Raw genomic sequence first — 22,415 nt, forward strand, 5'->3', positions numbered from 1 at the left:
CTGTATAAAGTCCTTCAATTGTAAATATGGAACAGCTAACACCTTTTAAAAAAAAAAAAGATTATATTTGTCAACAGAAATCGTGGCAATTATATCTCATCTTTATTGTTTATACATGCATTTTTTTTGTTACTTAATTCTTCCTGAAAGTAAAGATTTTCAGATCATTACTTCCAGGAAGTTTCTCATGTCAAAATTATTTCTATTTGTTTGCAAGAGCAGTTATTATTATGCTTAAAATGCATCTTTATTACATTTCTGCCACCCGAGTGCTGCTTACAATTCCATTAAGGTGACCATTAACAAAGCAGTTAGGCACATGCATAACTTTATATGGATAGTGTCACTAAATTCAGTGAGTCGGTAGACGACTTGTTTGTTAAACGCAATTTTATGCCTTAAGAAGATTCTTAAGTTCTTGCCTAAATACTGACATGACTGTGTCAACATTTCATCAGGAACATATCATAGGTAAAAGTCTGAATATGTTACGTATACTACCTGATTGTTTCTGTAGAATAAGACCTTTAGCCGTGTCAATAAAGGTACTACTAATTATGAAGAAAAATTAACTACTTTGGTTCTATATAAATGAAAGTCCATTTAACAATGTCCTGCAATTTCTAGAGATAATAATTACCAAGTCCTCTTCCTATGAATGCAAAACTGTAATAAATATTGCAGCAACATAGAAGAACCTTAAACCAGATACAAAAAGGAATGTAGATTTTTTTTTTAATCTATTCTTGGAGTAAAAAATACCCAAGGGAACAGGAATGTCAAAGCAGAACAGAGTTAACAGACGCAAGGAGCAGACAAAGCAGCTTGCTCAGCTTTTTTTGGGTCCTGCTTGTAGATCTTCTGTAAACTCCTTCTGGGATGGCCAGGGACTCCTGGGGACTCCTGGAGGAATGGCAGGTTGCCTGCTGCACCGGGGAAAGCCAGCTGTGGGGGGCTGTCACTCCCAACAGCTTCTAACAAAGCTATTCCTGATCAAAGTGTGCTTTGAGATTTGAGCTGACTGAGCAGGGAGAGTCAAGCACCTGCTCAGCACGTGCTGCGAGAGGTGCATCTAAGGGCCAGCCCAAGGTGCAGTTCCCAGAGAAGAAGCTTCTGCACAAAAGTCAGCTAGAAACCCTGCTTCTGAGGGAAGGGTTCATGTGCTCAGCAGTGGTGGTGGTGTGCTACAGAGTGCAACCCCAGCACACATCCAAGCAACCACTCCAGAGGCTCAGACCAAGCTCGCAAGGGAGGATGCATCTCTGCGGACCTCTTACTGCAGATCAGGCTGGGGGTTGACGGGCTCCCTGCCTGCAGAAGGTGTGTGCTGGGGAGCATCCGCATCACCAAGTAGAGGAGCTGTGCTGAAGGAGGAGCAGCAAGAGTCTGTGCTTATTTGGTTCAGAAATAGAGATGCCCAGGATGTTGAAGCCTGAGACTTAAAATGGCAGGAGAAAAGCAACTACGGAACACGGTTAGTGTGCTGGTAGCGGACAAGGTGCTGAGTCTGAGCAGGAGATTGAGGGAGTGACCATTCCCCTCTCCTGAGCACTGGTGAGACCACAGCTGGAGTACTGTCTCCAGTTCTGGGCTTCCCAGTAAAAGAGAGACATGAACATACTGGAGTGAGTCCAGAAAAGGGCCACAAAGATGATTAAGGGCTTGGAACACCTGTCATACAAGGAGAAGCTGAGAGAGCTGGGTCATTTCAGCTTGGAGAAGGGAAGACTTAAGAGGGAGATCTTACCAGTGTGTATAAATATCTTATGGGGGGAAGTGAAGAAGATGGAGCGAGACTCTCCTCATGTCCAGTGACAGGACAAGAGGCAATGGGAACATACCAAACACAGAAAATTCTGTTTAAGCATAAGAGAAAGCTTTTTTAGTGTGCAAGCAGACAAACAGTGGAATAGGCTTCTCTGAGAGCTTGTGGAGTCTCCATCCCTAGAGATAGTCAGCACTCAACTGGCTGCAGACCTAAGCAACCTGCTGCTGTAGCTCAGTCTACTCCGAACAGAGGTGGTTGGACTAGACATCTCCAGAGAGCTATCCTCAACTGTTCTGTGGTTTTATGAGCAGTAACTCTGGGTCTAGTGATCCCAGACTTTCAGAAAGTTGCACATGATCAGTGACAATGACATGAATATTTGCAGCCATTTGGCTGCATCACCAAGCCAGGACAGGTGTAAAACAGCCAGAGAGCGCCATCTTTGCCGCCTCATTTCCCACTGTTAAATACCAAATGAGGAATATCAGTAAAATCAACCTAATATGTTTCATGAACCTCATCTTTAAATACAAAGGGATTTATAATTCTGTGCATGTATTGTCTGTGTGAATCCTGAGTGAGAAAGGAAGATGACCCATGAAACACCCACACTATTAATTGTTGTCAGTCTAGTGGAAAGGCTTCAGGAGCTCAGCCCTCAATAGCTTTGTGTTGGAAGAGCTAACAAAGGCTCAGGCATTTAAGAAATTACACCTGTAGTCAAGGCACTCTTATGATATGTATGATTCTTACACTTATTCTGGCATGGGTATGTATAATGCTTTCTCTTTAGAAGTAAGATTGAATAATAAACTAAACAGCTGAAGATACGTGTAAATAGAAAGAAATCTTTTCACCTCTCTGTAAAAATGTAGCTCTAGATTAAAATTAGAAACTAATAGGTAATTTTCTTCTAATTTTTAAAGCATGCAAAAGGTAGATATTACCACAGCCAAATGAAGTTTACAATGTCATTTGCAATTTCAGCTGAGGAAACAGAAAAAGAAGCAGGCAACACAATACTTAACAGATCCAATGAAATAATGAAAAAATGCATATCACATGGGGAGACTGAAAACCTTTGTTGCAGTTCCACAGATCTTGTCTGTTATAGATAATTCTTGATAATGCACTGAATATTCCCTGAAATTAACACAAGTAATTTGAATTAAAAATAGACAATTTTTTTGGAAGTGTTACTTTTTATAAGACCTGCTTCCAGGAATCACAGTGGACAGGCCAGTGTAGAAAATTGCACACAAAATGATATGACCTTACACAATGGAATGGGCTGTAAAATTCTTCTCTTTCTTACAGTCGTTTTTCTCATTCCTTTGAACTGCTCTTTTAGGATCCATTTTGCAATTAATTGCAGTCCTCACTAGATGATAATGCTGCAACAGAAATCTACAGAATAAATTGTGCCAGTGCAAAAGAGGCAATGATTGGCAGGCCTTTCTTAATTACAGCATTAGGTTTAGCACTTGTGTTAATCTGAAATTCATTAACATGTCTCCAGATACCACTAGTTAAATCCAGTTTGCCAACAGGCAGAGTCAGCTCTGAAATTAGTGCTTCAGAAAACCTTGTTTACTGCTTGCTGTCCTCTGAAAAAAAAATGCCACTGAGGTCAGGTTTTCTGACATATTGCTTGACTGGATTCCCAAAACAATTCTGTGATATTCTCAAGGGGAACTCTGGACACACAAAAGCTAGAATGAAGTTTGTGCCAGAATCACTTATCTACAAGTAAATCTCTTATTTCTTCAAACAGATTCTTATTTCCTCTTTTTATACTTTATTGATATAGTCTTTCATGCTGCATTTTCATGATCAATAGTTATTCTATCCATATAGAAATCTCTGTAGATGGTACAGACAGAAATGTAAATGAGAATAAAACCTACATAAATTTTTCAGAAATGGATCATGCCAATGATCTTGGTGTCTTTCTTTGACAGATAATATATTTACTTTATAAAGAAAGCATGAGAGATATAATCTCTCTGGATTTCAGAATTTTATTCCATGGGAGATGACTGATTAAAATTGAGAAGATGGGGATTAGAATCTGGACTGTAAAGTGGGTAAGGAACTGATCAAAAAGGAGATCAAACAGGTTGTGCGGAAAGTGTCTGGGTATTGGTGGGTTCCCTGTGAAAGTTTCACAGTTGGTTTGGGAAAATTTTCATGTTTTCACCTGTGACTATGCCCTCAAAGGGCAGAAAAATGCCCTTTGGGAGCATAGAATGTGCTAATGAAATCTATCTGTGGTGTGAAGATGGGACTTATCAGTAATATGGAATTAGATCAAACATCATATGGCAGAATCTGGGTAATCTTAGAGATTGAGGAAATAAAAAATTAGATTATTCATATATTCTGATGCATTTACGGGCTAATAGTAGGAACTTTGCTAAGTGTATAGAGTACGTGTGTTTCCAGATACCAAAGAACAGAATCATAGAATCATTTTGATTGAAAAAGAGCTTTAAGATCATCAGGTCCAACCATTACCCTAAAACTACCAAGCCCACCACTAAACCATGTCCCTGAGCACCACATCCATACATCTTTTGAACACCTCCAGGGATAGTGACCCCACCAGCTCCCTGGGCAGCCTGTTCCAATGTCTAACCACTCTTTCAGTAAAGAAATTTTTCCTAATATCCAATCTAAATCTCCCCTAGTGCAGTTTGAGCCCATTACCTCTTGTCTTGTCGTTGGTTACTTGGGAGAAGAGAAGAACACCAGCCTCAGTACAACTTCCTTTTAAATAGCTGTAGAGAGCAATAAGGTCTCCTCTCAGTCTCCTCTTCACTAGGCTAAATAATCCCAGTTCCCTCAGGCACTCGTCATAAAACATGAAGTCTGTAACAGTTCTGATAAATCTCACACTAGATTCCTGTATTTCTCTTCAGTCTCTTTCTTCAGGCATATTAAGGATGTATTACCTACCTTCATAATGTTCTAAAATTATTTATATTTCATATTTTGATTATCCAAACTTTTTCTCAACCTTATTTTGTATACCTTCCTTATTATAATCTCAAAGCAGTAAATCTTGCAAGGTTTTGATATAGAACTTCTCAGATCCCTAAATAGGCCATCATATGAAGTCATGAAAGACAACCTTTTATTAAACTTTCAAACTAATCTCTTCTAAATCTAGCTTCCAGATTTCTGTCTGCATTTTCATTCTTATTTCTTTTTTACTCACATATAAAATAATTTTACATACATTTCTTAGAATACACTCCAGTCTTTCTTGGAAATGCTTGGTCATTTTACACTGGATGGACAGATGTTGTAATGATGGATTGGGTGAATGCTACAGAACAATGAATTATCTAACTCTTTTCCTCATCTCATTTCTATAGCCATGATTGTCAAAATTCTTCCCTTTCTTAGCAGAGTGTTGATGAATGACAACTGAAAAATAGAATTATCTCATTGGGATCCCCAAAGTCTCCAGAATGAAATAGAATACTTTTCTACTACATCTAATTCTTTTTCCCAGTTTTCTTGAGTTCTAAATAATAAATAAACTTGTAAGTACTGTTGCTTTCTCCCATGTACATTCTTTTTTTTTTTTAAATTTCAGTTCCCAACCCTTGTAAGCCCCTGTCACTTATTGTCAGAATTACTTGTCTAACAGTTGTACAAGCACACAATATGTTACATTCTGCATTTACATGTTACTATTGACCAATTTTTCCTACAGGTTTTGGTAGGCTCTTTGAGACCAATTTTATTTTTATTTTTCCTGATCTTCTTCCTATTGGCATTTCCTCCCCTCTTCCTTTCCCATTGTCAGCTTTGCAACCTGCAGATTATTTTCAATTTTAAAAGTGTTTTCATATTATTGTAATTTAAAATCTTGTTTGGCAAGATGTATTTTAATGATCTTCTTCAGTGTTACTAGTTATATCTGTAAGGGGATTTTATCATTTAGATATGTCTTAATTAGTCCGTACAATCTCTGTATATATGGGGGAGAACTCCATATGGACTACTTCTCCTTTCGCTCCTTTTAAAGCAGACACAAAATATTAACTTAATTTTATTATTAAATAATTTATGGTTATTGTTACAGGTCTTATTACTGGTAATTAGATTAACATGTCTCTGCAAAGTAAGATTATCATACGGCTTTTGCACCTACTCCAAGTTTCTCTCATTTCTTCTTTCATTTGGTAGACAACTTTCAGGTGATTTACAATAACAACTCTTATTACTTTATTCCTAACTTCCCTCCTCAAGTTCAGTTTTTCCCCAAAAACCAGAGCAGTATTGGAACTGTCTCACTCGTCTTTGGAAATCTGCAGCATAGACGTCTAAAGCTGATATAATTTTACAGATTTGCTCTGCTGTCAGTGAAGGCACCTCTACAGCACAATTAATCTGGCTTATTTTAGACCATTAAATGATGAGTTAAACCATGCCCCATTAAATGACTTTCTGTTCACTATAAAAACAGTGTAATCAACTAGTTCATGTGTAGACATCTGCAATGTACATATCTAATGTAAAATAAATTGAATTTCATTCCTACACTGGTTTCCTTTTAAATAGCTAAAATCTCTGTGTCCCTGTATAATTCTATTTTTATATTTGTCCCCTCTTCCACTTTATCTAGTTGTATGACACACTTGAAACACGGTGAACCTAACAATTCATAGTAGTTTTTCTACTATCTTTTACAATGCTAGGAAAAACTGCATCTTTTATCACCTACATTGTCATGTGTCTGTATTGTTTGCTGTTATTTCTCATGGTGAAAAAAAGAAAAAAAAAAAAAGCAGTACCATTATAAATAGCCTTTGTCTCTAATCTATCTACCTTTCAATATTTGTAGGATGTCAATCTGCTGAAGTTATAAGCCTTTCTGTTTTTCTGTGCCTAACCTTATTACTTTCCATTTCCTGGCAACAAATCATATGGTTGAGGCACCAGCTTGCAACCCTGTTCTATGGGAGTCATATTCATTTGTTCTCACCCTCAGTGCTTTGTCCACAGTTTTCTATTATTGTCAGGTTTCATTATCCTTCTACACTTCCCTACTCAGAACCCCTCTTGTTACGTATCTGTCTGGCAATTCATATCAAGGTCTGTGCTCATTCCTGTTAAATACTCCATTAGAAATCATTAGCAAGTCAGCACCATGAAGATGAAAGATCTACATTTTCAGAAATATTCTTCCATTGATCTGGATGTTATTGATTCTGGCAGAGGGACCTCTGAGGGAGGACCAAGGAGCAATTGTAGCAGTACCAAGGGAGAAAACCTAAAAATAATTATAATCATCTTTACAGCATGTTAGGAGTAACAGATGCACATACCAAATCAAGAAAATAAAGGTAAAAGTTTATGACAATAGATCTGTATTAATTTTTCATATATGAGCCTTAACAGAAGATTTATATGCAATTTCTGAAGACACTGAACCCCATGAGAATTATTCCCTTTCTTGGCCACCTCCCATCTAACCACGATACATTTATATTTACAACGTCTGTGTTATCAGAGTCTGAGGACTTCACACTCTGAAACAGGAAGATCTTTTTACAGGAAAAGGACCTACAGGAAGGTCAAAATTTCAACTGCTTATTTTTGTGACTAAGACCTGAGTTGGATTTAGTTATCTAAGAACTGTCCAAGTGGCACTGATTTGCACCTCTAAGTTTCTGAAGGACAAGCATTTACACTCCCATTTTCAGAAGCTCGTTAGCTTAACCACTGAGGCACACAGATTCCTCTTCACCCTTCAGATCCAAAAGGGAAAGACCACCAATGTCTCTGATCTGAGTTTTCCTCTAGACAGAATTCAAGAGAAATGCAGCTATAAACACAGGGATGCTGGCTGCTGAGGGCAGCAACTCTCAGCTTTGCTGACATGGCACTACCTTGCACAAGAAAGCCTGGCCCAAATATCAGACGGGCTTGTCCTGAAGGTTAGCAGTATTGGAAGCTAAGAGACTTCATTTCTGTGACCAGTTTCCCAGAGGTTTTCACTCCAGGACCAGAGCCATGAAAAAAGCTCCTTGCAATTGCTCGATGAAATCAGCATCCTTGTCAGGAACATCAATTAATTGCTGGTTTTCATTAGTGATTGAACCAGTAAGATCACTCACCAGTACAGCTGTAGGGCCTGGAGAGATTCCGATTCTTCATAAAATTAATTTTTGTTAAATACAGACCAAAATCAAATAATTATACAATAAGACAGATGAAATAAAAATTCCTTTAAATCAAAGCCTGTTTGGTGTTTTGGTTGGTTGGTTGTTTTTTTCCCAAGGGACACAGGATAAACAGGATTAAAAAAATTATCTCTAAAGGCCATTTATGCTTTTCAATATTATTTCAATCCAGTGTAAGAATTGAACTATTTTATAAGGTTTTTTGTTTTGTGGGACTTTTTAGCACTTAATTACTTCAGATTTAGAATATGCTACAGCATTCCACAAACTACTGAAAAAAAAAGCCCATACACTAGGAGAACACTTTTTAAGTGTTTGATGCTGGAAAACTTGACTTCAGTATACTTTATTATGAGCACATAATAACCTCTTGAATGCATAGATTCATAGACAACTATTCACATGATATAGCATGCACTTGGGTAGATATTAGACTGTGGCCATGGAGCTCACATACTGTGTGTTTATAGGCATTAGTGGGACACTTCAGTCAAAACAAATTGCCACCTGTTCTCCATACATGGGAAAAACAGTCTGTACTTCTCAAGTGACGCTGGTGTTATTCACTGTTTGGCAAGTGTAGTCAATGCCCATTATCAGCTTATATTCTTAGGAAATCTTTAATGTGATTCCACATGAATACAGAACACACAAAAATCTCCTCGTGTGTATTTGGAAGACTCAAATAGAAGGTGAATGCGTCACCTGCCATTTGCTACCTTCTTTATCTCCTCTTCACCCTACTCTTTTTCAGCAGCTACAATTTCTCATCTCCATAGGTGTGGCAAGTTCCTGCTAATCAAATCAAAATAATTTATCTTAAATCACATCTGAACACAGGTTCAGAATCTTTATTTAAAGAGAACGGTTCATGTCTTCATTTCAAAAGTTTGGTGGACTGAGATAACAGAAGTTATGTCAGCTATATATCCATGCACTAATTCATTAACACACTGTAGTTAAAACACATTCACACATATGCTGTGACTTTTGTTGTACAAATTGATATAAGCATTAAGAACTTGAATCCCTAAATAATAGCAGAGACTGTAGGTGCATACTGCAGATGGGTATGTCTGCTACAAGATAGCTGGCTGAAGGCATATATCTTTGCTTTGACCCTTCACACCTTGCGGCAATGAACTTTAGCAGACAATTCAGTCCCCAGCACTTGTGGACTTATGAAACTCACTGGCTAAAAAACATCTACATTGTCTAAAAATGCCTCAAAAAGCTGAAGTGTTGTCCCAGAACTACCTAAACAAAGAAATAAGCAAAAAATTAAATAAAATAACATTTCTGCATACATTTTGTGTTAGTAATGCTGTAAGCCAGTCACCAGGTGTCTGGCAGAAAATACAGAAACATGAGAACACTTCAAGAGGCCAAATTAGGTCTAGGGCAAATCAGCTGAAATAAGGAACAACCTCAACATTCAGCCATAACTGGAAATAAAAATTAGTAACTGTCTTAGGTTTGGGAACATTTGCTTGAACATGAATTTCTCTTTATTTTACACATTCCTCAGAATTTTCTCATTCACCATTCAAGGCTCAGGACAACTCACTTAGTACAATAAGAACAGAACCATGTGCTTTTTTATGCTCAGGTAAGCAAGAAATCCTGCCTAAGCACTTTGTGCATGAACAGTATCCCTTGCTGGTAAGAAACGGTGAAAATGCAAAACAGAGAAAAAATTATCAGTGTTTGAGCTGCAGTTAGTCCATGCATAAGGGAGGATCAATACAACAATTTGTAAGTATCGGGAGCTGGAGCCTTTGAACACCAGCTGGCTTAGCAGAAACCTTCCCACAGTGGCTGTATGTCAATATAAGGGTTATTTCCAAGCACCTTTGGTTGTTTTTCTCCAACACGATAAGCAGTGGACTCTAATATCCCGAGGCTTTCTTTTTAGATCTCTGGGTAGAGACTTGGAAGAACCATGGCAGAGACTGCACTAAATAAGCCTTTCAAGTTTGCACAGTCTGGCGTGTGCTGAGGAGTCTGCCTGCCCTGTAGCTGCATTCCCTGCACATAGATGATGACTGGAGGTTCTGTATATCATTTTCACTTTCCTTTAAAAAATGTATAATAATCACCTTCAGAAAGAGGGACACAGCTACCATAACTGGCCATATTATGGGTTGTGACTTAATGCTACCTAGGGATATATTTGTAAAATGTGATTATGTGCGGCATGGGTACAGTGCCAATACATTTTTGTCTCTCAACTCAGGATCAAGCTATATTGGAGCAAAGCCAGGGTAGTCCTAGAGTGGCTGCAGGGCCAAACAGGAAAATCAAATGTCGATCCATCTGGAGCTCAAAGTGAGCAATAATGTGTCTTCTGTGATATATCTGTTTGCTTAGCCTTACAGTCAAAGGAAAGCTATCTACTGTTGAAGTCTGCATAAGATGCAATGCACAGAATTGTGGATTTCTTGTTATTTTAAAGAGCTTCGTGAGTACATGTATGGCAAACCTTGAAAGAAAAGTTCTGAGGAGGCAGCAGGATACAGTGCATGGGTGATATATAGCTGCTTCCTTTCCACCGAGCCTGTACAAAATGCCATCTTTGCCTGCCACAAGCAAACACAAAGTCCCTCGACTTTCCACTGAAAAAAACGTACAGCTCCCAGGGGAATATTCATTTAGTGAATGCCAAGGGCTGTCTCTCACTGTGCTGTTCTTCTACTCCCGCAGATAAACATATGTGACAGAGAGCACGTCTGTAAACTCGGGATGTTCTGAATTCCCCAGACAGGTCAGGTAACCACTATGTTACTACGACACTTTCCAAGCTCTTAGGAACTGTCTTCCTGTACAGAGCAAGCGCAGCACCTAAACTTGAAGCCACGGATAAGTGACTAGATGATACTCAAAACAAAAATAATGAATCGTAATTGCAAATAGGTTTTTTTGTCTGATTGTCAACTGACCTGGATTTTGCTTTAACTTTTTTTTTTTTGGCAATTCTTTAAAACTGTTAGAGTGACTACATTTTATAGTTGGTTTCCAGTATGGTTGATGAACACTGATATTCCAGACCTGCTAAAATAAAGAGAAAATTTTCTATTGACTATAGCACACGTGGAACTTTACAAACCTAGTGTTGAGAGATATAGTATTTCTGCAGTTTCCTGGTGATCTGATGGATTTCCTTTTTCAACTAAATAATGAACAGGTAACATCTATTACCTACTTTTCAAGAAATATTTCAGCAAACTGAATGACATTGTTCAATTTCAGAATGTGAAATAAAAAAGGTGAGCTAATTTAACAAAGAAGTTTAATACTCACAATCTCACAGCATTCAGGTTGGCTCAATGGTTTTTAATGCTTCCAGGCACTGGAAACATTTGGACAGTAATAACTAATTTCTATCTGCTGTGATATTTGCATATTATTGTACTTTTAGGACAAGATCATGGATTAAAGATGAAAAATTTATTGCAATCATCTTTTAAGAACATTTTTTCCTTAATTAATTAAACACTGAATAGATTACAGTTTCTACCACTTTATTGCTGGTTATATTATTAAATTCTAATTACAAATGTCTTTAGCAACTCTGAATCCTTATTTGTTTTAATTTAAAACATGTGGGAAAAAGTTAGAAGGAGATATGCAGATAACATAGACCTAGAATTGCAAATGCAAACAAGTTCTGAGGGAACAGAGACACAGTAAAACTATTGCTGGGAAAACTGCAAATTTTTTGGCTTTTACAAGAATGGACTTAACCAGTCACTCCCGTTTCTGTGAAAATTGTTTTAGTCAGCGTGCTACCTCATCAAGCTATATTTCGCACATTGCAAGGATGTTATAAGAAACATTTATTTATAACATTTCATGATAGCATAGCATCTAACTTTTCATTGAAAGAAAATAAAAGTGATTGATGGAATAATCAACCATCATTATTACATGAAAATTCTTTTTTTGCCTAAACTTTTCTCCTGTATATTAAACCTATGGTAATATGTTGACAGTTTCTTTCTCTAACCAAAGTTGGTTGGTTTTGATTTGGCTTGTTTTTTTTCTGATTGGACAATAATAAAAAATATTTATTAGCAAAAAATAATGTTTAACAATCGTGCTAGTTTCTCTAACCCTTTGGAGACAACAGAGATATATTGCCTTTATCCCAAAGGGTAACTTATAATTAGGAAAATTTCATCTGAATGAAAGTGAAAAATAATCCAGATGATGATAAGTCTTTCTTTGTGTATGGTGCACAAGAAAAAAATACTCGAATAAATTCATAGGATGTATTCTGTACTGCACTAAGATTTCCTGTTTCAGTGCTGGGTAGGTAGAAATATGGGATCATACATCTATAGCTGCTTCAATTCTGCTCTCACTAGAATAAAAATACAATAAAAACTATAACTGTGTATAAACTAATAGCCACTTAGTGCTACTAAGATAGGATATCGAGATTCCATTTCGACAGGACTTCTAGGAAGTCTTGAATTTTTAGCTGCATAGTGACCCAAACACAACAAGACTAAAGAAGGTCCTTCCTACACCTGTTTAAGGCTTGCTTCTGTGACATGGCTTCAGTCTCCTTTGGATTAAAGGCTTAGAAATCACTTTCTTTAGCGAACATCCAAATCCCAGACTAGTATGAAAAGTGTGTGGGAAGGACCAAGCTCCAATGTTTTTATCATCTTTATCTCGAAGCAGAGTTAGCATTGCTGTTTTAAATATTTCTAGTTCCTTTCTGGAACTGTTCAGGGGCATAAACCTTTTCTCCTTGACATAGCACAGGAAGGTTGTACCACATCTCTTTACCCTCCAGCCGAACTCCTAAAATTTAGGCAAGTCAGCACCAAAGTCAATCCTACCAAATAATAAACCTCACCTGTTGTAACTCATGGGTCTAAAGAGGAAGCTATGATTGTGTCTAAATTTTGATACAGTAGTTAAAAACACATTCAAATTTTCATACTCTGAAATGTAACTGAGTATTTTCTAATAATCTTACTTTTACATAAATAGCTCAACTATCAGGAAATAAAACTGTATTCAAATTGAGTACCAGTCAAGCTGATAATTTGTTAATAGAGCTGTAAGTAATACAGAGAAGCACTATTTTCAAATCCATCTGGCTGTGTAGGTTCCTATGACTTGGTTTAAAAGAGTTTAGGCTTTCAAGTGTAACTAATAATAAAGAGTATTCTCTATTTCCTGCATTCCAAACTTTTTTTTGTTAAATGCTAATGTAATTATAAAAGTTAATAACCTAAAAAAATTGGCACGAATTGAAAAAGGTTAATATGGAAGCCTCAGTAATGCATCATCACTTTGAAAGTGTTATGCACAGAATCCACAGAATGGTAACTAAAACCTTTACCACAAATTCTTTTATCTTTTATTATTAAATGTTCAATTTTGATGATAGAGATAACAGCAGAATTGAGAGAAACGGTCTCTCTATTTAAAAAGGAACACCTCAGAAATTTGTACATCAAATCCATTTTGTTTCAGGCTTACAAGGGAGAGATTTGGCTAAGACTACAGGGAGCAACACTTTGGGTTCAATCTGTTCAAGTATAAAACATCACCTGCTGTGTGGCCAAAATCGTTGGATACCTTAATCCTCAGGAACAATGGCAAATGCTTCCTCAAATGCTGGATTAAATTAGAGAACCTTCTAAGATAAACTATCTTCCAAGTATTTAATATTCCATACTATTAGACATGCTTTAATAAGCCTTAGAGAAAATCTGACTCATAGCTGCTTGCAGAAAAACATACAGAAGTAGATGAGTTGCTATGGTGCCTAAATGCTAATGGACAGGCTAGCTCTCTAGCAGCCTTTAGAAGTATCAGCTTTTCCCATCAGCTATATGGAGAACCAGAGACTTACTGTAGACTTCACCAGCTACTGAAACTAAGGGAAATCTATTTGCCTGTGAGGGGTGAACTGAATCCCATCACTTTCCTCTTGCATGTCTTGTTTAGTTTGCTCAGATTCTCCACAGTTTCGCTTAAGATCACATGTGGTAACAAGTTCTAACACGTCTAACTTGCTCTTGAATCCAGTACAGCTTTGACTACAGATCTGAATTTGCTTGATTACTGATGAATATAACATCTCTCTAGAGTAGAAAAACTAAATAGTGCTGTCTGATGATGTCGGCAATGTCTGTTAACTGTAAATTCATTCTCTCCTCACTGTAATTCCTTCCCTATAGTGCTAAGTCTACCTGATGTCCCTGTCATTCCCTTTAACATAGAGAAATAGTTATTTACCTCTTTATATAAGAATCTAAGATTTGTCAAAATAATTTCACTGACAGTGACATCCCTGAAGAAATGCTCTATTTTTGAGTTTGTTACTTCTCAGCCATTACCAGTTAGATCAGTTTTTACATGAATGAACAATGGATGCAGCTTATTTATACTACCAAATACCCTTACTAAAATCCTTGTTGCTTTTTTCCCCTTGATATTCTCTCTAATGTGTCTGTTTCATTTTGAAAGTAAAAGTTGTAGGAAAATGAAAAAGGCTCACATTATTCTGTTACAGAGGTACCGAAAAGCAATTCATTTTCCCTCATGACCATCCTGCTTGCTTGCTTTTCTTACCAAACGGGTCATAAATTGACATACGGAAAAATTAATAAATTATACAAACATTCTTACTTGATTTGATAGATTTAAGTGAAATTTTAAATTCAAACATTTCATTTATGAAGCTTGTCAAGGTATTCTTTTCCTCAAAACTTGTGGCATGTCTTATTCCTGTTAATAAATGTAATAAGGATATCTGAAGGACTTAATAATGTCTCAGAACTGCAGCTGTGATTTCTTACACTGACTAAAAGGTAAAAACACACATGTATTATGGATCCAGTTTCTTTGCACTCAGATACATTTTTATTTAGAATGAGAAGGGTTAGTTTGTACTACTCCTCACTGTTGCTTGAGTTTTTCACTTGATCATATTAGAAAACTGTACTTTAATATATCTGAATATCCTCACATATCAGGAGATGCAAATCAATTTTTACGGGTAATGAGGGTAAATCCTTTATCACCTTCCTTTACATATTAATTATTAAAATAGCCTATGAATTAGACCTTTTTCCTCAAAACAGAGAATGTGACCTCAGTCACATTCTGCATCATGAATTTTGTATGTGGAGTGCATATATTGCTCAATTAATCAGTACTTAAGATCTGTACATAAACAAGAGCACAGCTATAAATTTCCCTTACTTTCAGGTTCTACCTTCTGATTTCACACCCAGCATTTTCATAATCTCTGATTTTAAGCACATGGATTTGTGAGGTACCTAAGGATCATAGCAGCTCCAAGCTTTGCCTTCTGTGCGTGCTTATATTATAACCATATATTACTCAAATCCATTAAGAGTGATTTAGACCACTGTGCAATTTTAGTTTCTTGTATAGCTACCTGGATTAATTCCATTAAAATAATTAGCATGCCAAAGCAGAACTTATTTTAAATCATCCCCTGCTTATCCTCAATAATAAATTAACAGAGGTAACAATTCTTTTCTTAATTTAACATAAAGGTACGGGAAAATAGACACCAGGATTCTTTATTACAAATGGCCTGCCATAGCCCCAGTGCACACGCAAGCCAAATTAGACACCTCTGAAACCATGACAAAAGTACGTGAAAAGAATAAACTGTTTTGAATTCTACAATTTGATGAGTTCAGGTCTACATTAGCTTAAGCTTTAGCTGTGTTTTCAACCACTCCTCTGTACCACCAAGATTTAGAAAAAAATCACATGGAATTATGTCATGTGATTAACTTATGAGAGAATAAACATCTCAGATCTTAATAAAACTGCAGCAGACATTCCTCCTTCCACTCCCATTTCTGCAGCTAAAAGCAGTATCGTTATTTCTTCAGCAGAGTACGGATTAGTGAAACTAGAGCTGCTACCACAGTGAATCCTACAAGGTAAGCAGAGTTCAGTCCTTCCCAAATCATTGTTAATCTTGTTTGGGCCTATCTGATCTACTCATCTGTTACTATGTCCCATTATACTTCAATTATTTCAACCCTATCAGAATTTGATACCAGTGGCACCATATGATGCTAAGTGTTTCTGACAGTACAAATCCCTAAAATATGAACTGACAGTAAGAACTCATAACTTTAAAAATTGCAGATGTGCCCAACTTCAACTATTTCAGAAAGGTTTTTTCTCTATTGTTAGTTGTAGACTTGAGAGTTGGATTTTTTAAAATCTGAGTTAGGAGGATAGCTCCTGTATATTTTAAGTGGGAGACTTACTTCTATTGTGCTTAGTGCCTTAAAAAATGTCAAAACTCATCAGCCTCAAAGGGTACCATTTTAAAGCTTCTGTTTTAATGCTAAACAATTATTTGAGAACACAAATTTTTTACTCACTTAAAGAATAGAGAGGTGTCAGTTTTCTTCAAGAAAACATTTAAAACAGTCTAGGTTGAATATCAAGTCACGAGAGTTCTGCACAGATTGATATTTTAGCAACTTCAAAAGATAGCAGGAGAAGTTGAATTTTATAAACAGCTGATTCCACAATAATGATTCTCTGGAGGGTTCAAAATTCTCCATGAGAAACCCCATTCTTCATTTTTGTAAAAAACTGTGCTCTATAGATACTCTTTCACACAAAATAAAAATATTACAATGTAGAGTGATCATTAATATTTAGTTTACAAGTGCCAACACGTATTTTGAGTTGGCCTGATAGCTTCTGTTCTTATGTTCTCATTCTCTGGTATCATTCTGCCCTTTCAGGATGAAATTTTGCGTGTTTGTTTTTTAAATGGGGCTGATGCTGTATGCATATGTGTCTATGTGTGTGCATAGCCAAAATTAATCTTTTCTCAAAGGCATTTAATTAACACATCTGAAAACCAAATAGCAGCAAGGCTTACTAGTCCACTCAGACTATTAAATTTGTTCCAGAAAAATAGAGTAAAGGTAACATATGTTCATTTTATATTGTAAAGCACGGGTAAGTGATATTCTTTTCATTCTTTCAAGTCCAACTAAGGCTATAGAATCAGAGCATAACTGAGGTGGGAAGGGACCTCTGGAGATCACCTAGGCCAACCCCTCTGCTTAAAGCAGGCTCAGCTAGAGCAGGGTGCCCATGTCCAGACAGGTTTTGAATATCTCAAAGGTTGGAGACTCCACAACTTTTCCAGGCAGCCTGTTCCAGTGTTATTGTAGTTTTATCACAAAATCCCAGCAAGCAACATAGTTGCTTTACTTTGTCCCAGAGACAAGGTTGCACAGTCAGACTCAGAATTTATTTCCCATCTCTGTCACCAGGAGGGGTATGTGATGTTGAAGTGACCTCCTGCAGAGGCAGACAACATTTGTCTAAGCATTGACAGCAGAGGGGAGTAAGTGCTTCCACCCGTTCTCTGCTCTTTTTTTGCTTATCCGTGCTCACCTGAAAAGATGTCAAAGTAGCAAGTATCACAGTCCAGCCCCAGAATAAGTAGCCCATCAGAGCAAATAAGATATCTGTTGGCATGTATGAGTGTACAGGTCAAGTTCTGCGCCTACCTTTATGATGAAGTGAAAGAGTCACGTTGTAATATCTGTAAATATATTGTGCTATAGTGTTGATGTTTTCTCAATATTTATCCCTGGAACTACTACGGTGTGTTAATGTAAATATAAACATAAATATACGACTAAAGGTAGGCAAAAAACAGCTACCCTATACTAGCTATAAATCTGTATACATATAAAGAGTGAACTTCCTTCTATATGAAATGGTTTATGTACAATACAAGCAATGATCCTTATCTTTGGAATTTAACTATAAATTTTAATCTTCACTTTTATACTGGGACAACTGGGGACAGAGGCACTGATCAGTCTTATCACTTTGTGTTTTATTCCCAGCCAAGAAATAGCACTGTATCTGTTGTCATCCTTTTTCTGCTTTGTCTGAAAGGAAGTACAAAGATAAATCTTTTTCTTAACAACAAAACAAAGCAAAACCACCTTTAAAACACCTCCATCCACCACAATTTCATGTTCAAGTCCTGTTTCTGTTAAATGATGAGCACCTATGTTGAATTCAGCAGAGCACTTCTCATAAAACACTCAGCACATATCAAGGTAAAAACTCTTAGAAAACATCTGCTTATTTTTTAGAACAATGAAGTTAAATAGAATGAGAACACTAGAGTGATGTGATGGAAGAACATGTTGAATCATGCGACAATTACACTATTGCACATAGCACCTTTTATAAACCTAATTAACAGAAAAACTATTTGCTTTACATAACTTTAGATACAAAACATCAGTTTCACATAAATATGTAATTTTGTTTGGATACAAAAACTGGTGGGGAAAATCTTTCAAACGTGACACCTTTATTAAAATAAGAACACCATAAAATGACAACATTCACTTTTTGCCTGGGAAAAAAAAAGATAAGTAGGAGCATGAAAATTCTGAAAGTATTCTTTGATCAAATAGCCAGAAAGGGCTCATTATGATCTACTATCAGCGACCAACAAGAGCACAGGGAACTAAATATGCTGCATCTCAGCACACTGGTTTTTTATTTTCCCATTGTCTAAAAACTCTTTTGATGTGCACATAGGCTGTACCAGTTACATGTTAGAAGTTTCTTTTCCTATGAAGTTAAATTAATTATTAAATATTATAAACAAAAACACTTGGTTTTATGCACCATACTCTGCTAGCTGTCCTAAGAAAAACACAGACGAGCAGAACAGGGGACTACACTCAGCTGGAACTCAAACCTCATGGACAAACAAATGTCTTTATTCCTATTACACAGGAAGAAGTTCTATCCCCTTTAAAATCATGCTGAACAGTGAGATTTTCTGCATTTAGCATACAACTGGTAGAAGAATATCTAAGCAGAAACAAATGTCGTATCAATTACATCACTACATGGTGTGCTGGTGGTTATGATCACCCTTCAGTCATGAATGTGTCATGGGCTATTATACAGATGAATCCTTAGGGAGAACATATCTTCATAATTTGTAAATAAAAATAAACAGAATAAACAAAACCAAACACTTTTCAAAGTGATTACTTGCGATTAAAAGCAAAACAGTTACTCCAATAAACAGAAACATGTATGTTTTCTTACCATTGCAAATACCCTCCATAAGGCAGACAGATGTCCTTCATAATACAGGTCATACTTTGTGAGGTGAAATCCAAGTTGAATGTGACAGCATATTAATTGGACTTGCACCCACTCATTACTACCTCAGTTAAGAGGCATATACTGAATTAAGAGAGGTGAGAAGTTGGTTTAATATGCATAGGTGTAGAATTATGTGAGGAAAACTGATATTGAATAGAAAGAGAAACTGCCTGTCTCAAAAATGTCAGTTACTTCTTGATATTAGAAATTATTATCATCTTGAAGAGCAGAGGCTTAATTCTAAAGTTTTTTAAGCACAAGAAAAGAAATTTTTACTGTGAAGATGATCAAATATTGCTCAGAGATAATTTTGGAGGATTTTCCATCCTTGTATACATTTCAAACCTGGCTGGCCATAGTCCTAAGTAACCTGATTTGGCTCATGCTGATCTAAGCAGTGGGTTGGAGTAGATGATCTCCAGAGGTCCCTGCCAACTTCAGCAATGCTGTGATCCTGTGATTATTAGGGTAAACAAATGTTACCTTGAATGGCTGTGAAAGCCAGGGCTTTCCTTTCATATATCTGTTCACTTTTAAAATACTACATTATTAATCACTGAACCTAGGATGCACATCAAAATTGACATACAGCGCTACTGTCAACTTCCAGCACAGGAGGTCTAGCAATCTATGTAAATATTCACCTCTGTAAGCCAAGTCAGACACAGAGACAGTGTTATCTTGAGGAACAGGAACTTGTGATTAATAGGAAAAGGCAAATTGTTAAAGACCGTCCTCTGCTTATGCCTCCCAATGCATGACTGAAAAAAGGGAAATATTTTGGTATATAACACACCCCAAAAAATGGTACACCAGTATGTAATGTGGACCTGCTTAGTACAGGGAACAGTTAACTTATCCCCTGGGACAGAAAGTTAACCTCATAGAAATGTTTCTTTTTTTTTTTTCTTTTTTCCTCTCTTTCAGTAAATCAATAGGTCAAAACCAGACACTTTTCATTAGCATTCAGAATGCTTTATCCCACTCTTTCATCTCCCCTTGTTGCAATAGTTAGAGTCAGCCAGAGATATCATGACAGGTATTGATGGCATACAACAATCGAGGGAGAGAAACATTTCATATGAACTGTACAGCTTATCTTTTTATGCTAAACTTTCATGTTCACCAAATGGAAATAGATCACTTTCTTTGTGCTTTAACAACACAGACCCAGAAGAATCTGTACTACAAATATAGATAATTATCACTGCAAACCTTACAATATGCTGCCTACCTTTGTCATCATAACAACACTTCCCATTTGTCAGTAACATATTTGGCTCCAGGTTTTCTTTAAAATCACTGAAGAATCATTCAAACTCCTTTCATCTTTGTATTCCTGGAGACAGGGATTCCCTTTTCATGAAAATTGCATAGGAAGGAAAAACTGTGAACTGCAGCCAACATTCATATCAACCAAATGGTCTGGTATATTACCTAAAGCAAGAAAAGCTTCCACTTGAAAGCTAAATTCAAAATGACCTTGTGCTTTTTTTCAAAAAGGCTGGCAGCTGAGGTCATTGGAATAAATTGTGATAGACAGTGCTTCTCTCCACATAGTTAGAAGGCATGAATTACCACCAAGCAGGGAAAAAAAAAAAGAACCAAAACACAGCAAAGAACATCACTCAATTTCTTCGTAAAATAATGGTAAATGTAGTTTACAATAATTATGACTCTAATGAAATAATGTAGGTTTTCAGCAACTTTATTTCACCATCAAGTATGTTCTAGACTTTTCAATTCTACATTCAGAAATTAATCCTGTTCTTTATTGGCCTCTACTATTAACAGTATAAGCATCTGTAACTATGTTTCCCCAGAAGGCAGATCCCCGCTGCACAGAGTATTATGCAGTGTTGTTTAAAAATATACATTGTAGTTGTTAAGGTGAGTTAAAGCTCACTAAATCACTGAGTCAAAACCAACGAAATCGAAAAGAAGCCGGAACTGCTAGTGAGTGCTTTAATTGAGATTTAAATATGCAAATTGAAAGCAAACTCCTTACTATTCACTACTGTAAGAAAATTGTTAACAGTAATTTCAGAAGAAGGCAATTTTCAAAAGACTGTTTTTTTCAACACACTCTCTTGAAACACATAAGCAACCTCTGTCAAAGGACTTTAATCTGTCAATAGGACTGCATGAGTCCCCCACTTGTTTCTGTAATAGAACCTTTTCACTGGAATATTTTGATCGACAGATTCTTGTTTTTAACATCCGCCTCTTTTCGGAGCAGCTTAATGTTAAGACAAAAAATACACTTGGGGTTTCAAAGCAGGTGGAAAAACTCACAGTTCTGATTAAATGAGAACTGCCTCTAATCGTGTTTTCCACTGTGCCTTAAAGTAACCTACATAAAGAAGAAAACACATCTTGTCACTTCTGAAATATTTAAAGAAGAAAAAGTGGTGGGAAAAAAGAGTACATGTAACTTACCATTAAAGTTTACTGCCCGGATATAGCTAAGCAGTTCTTTACCATCAATTGTGTTCATCCTTGGGCATAGACCAATATATCCAGGACAGAGATCTTTATGCATGTTGTGTAGTGCATAGGCCATGGAATATACTGCATCAATTACAAACTGAACTTTTCCTTCTTGCTCATAGGCTGAATCTCTTGCAATTCTTTCTAAGCCTAAGGAAGAAAGAGAAAGAGTCGTTTTACTTCTATTTGTGTATGTGTATGTGTGCATGTGCATGAGCGTTTGTGTGCAAAAATTCACAGTAGAACATAAATAATTACAGTCAGATTGATAGGTAAAGTTAGGGCTCATCTATCCGTCACTTAAATAAACAAGACAAGGAAAAATATGGCCATCTGGGTTTGCCTCTAATCATTGTACACTGTGCCAGGTATATAAACAATATGTTGAGTTCTGGGCTGGGAAAGAGGACAGAACGTATTTATTACAAGAAAAAGAAATATAGATATATATATTTCCACAATCCAGTAGAAAAACTCTTTCCACCTTATTGACTTTCGTTCAACAGCTGTTTATTGTTATTTATAGGACATTTCTACAGCAGCCTGCCATTCTGTTTTAGATAAATTTAAGGCTACCTTGATTTCTATCCCTGCCTATTGTTTGATAAACATTATTTAAACATGTCAGGGAAAAGAGCTGAATGCTTGCCAAGTGATGTGGCCATCTGTCTCCATATTGAAAAGTGCTTATTCTGAGACTTTTTTCCTGTATTTACTAGTGAATTATGCTTCATGTTGAGAACCATGTACTGTCTGCTGTTTCC

General features: G+C 36.5%; 1 protein-coding gene across 1 annotated transcript in view; it reads right to left on the bottom strand.

The window, feature by feature from the left end:
* GRM8 (glutamate metabotropic receptor 8) overlaps positions 1 to 22,415 on the bottom strand; it is a 346,630-nt gene that overhangs the window by 112,316 nt on the left and 211,899 nt on the right. The window contains exon 6 of the mRNA XM_086473515.1: positions 21,601 to 21,801. Within this exon, the coding sequence (XP_086329641.1) occupies positions 21,601 to 21,801 (201 nt within the window). The remainder of the gene's footprint in view (positions 1 to 21,600; positions 21,802 to 22,415) is intronic.

The sequence above is a fragment of the Leptosomus discolor genome, chromosome 1, assembly GCF_034619465.1.
Source record: "Leptosomus discolor isolate bLepDis1 chromosome 1, bLepDis1.hap2, whole genome shotgun sequence".
In the NCBI taxonomy this organism is placed as follows: Eukaryota; Metazoa; Chordata; class Aves; order Leptosomiformes; family Leptosomidae; genus Leptosomus; species Leptosomus discolor.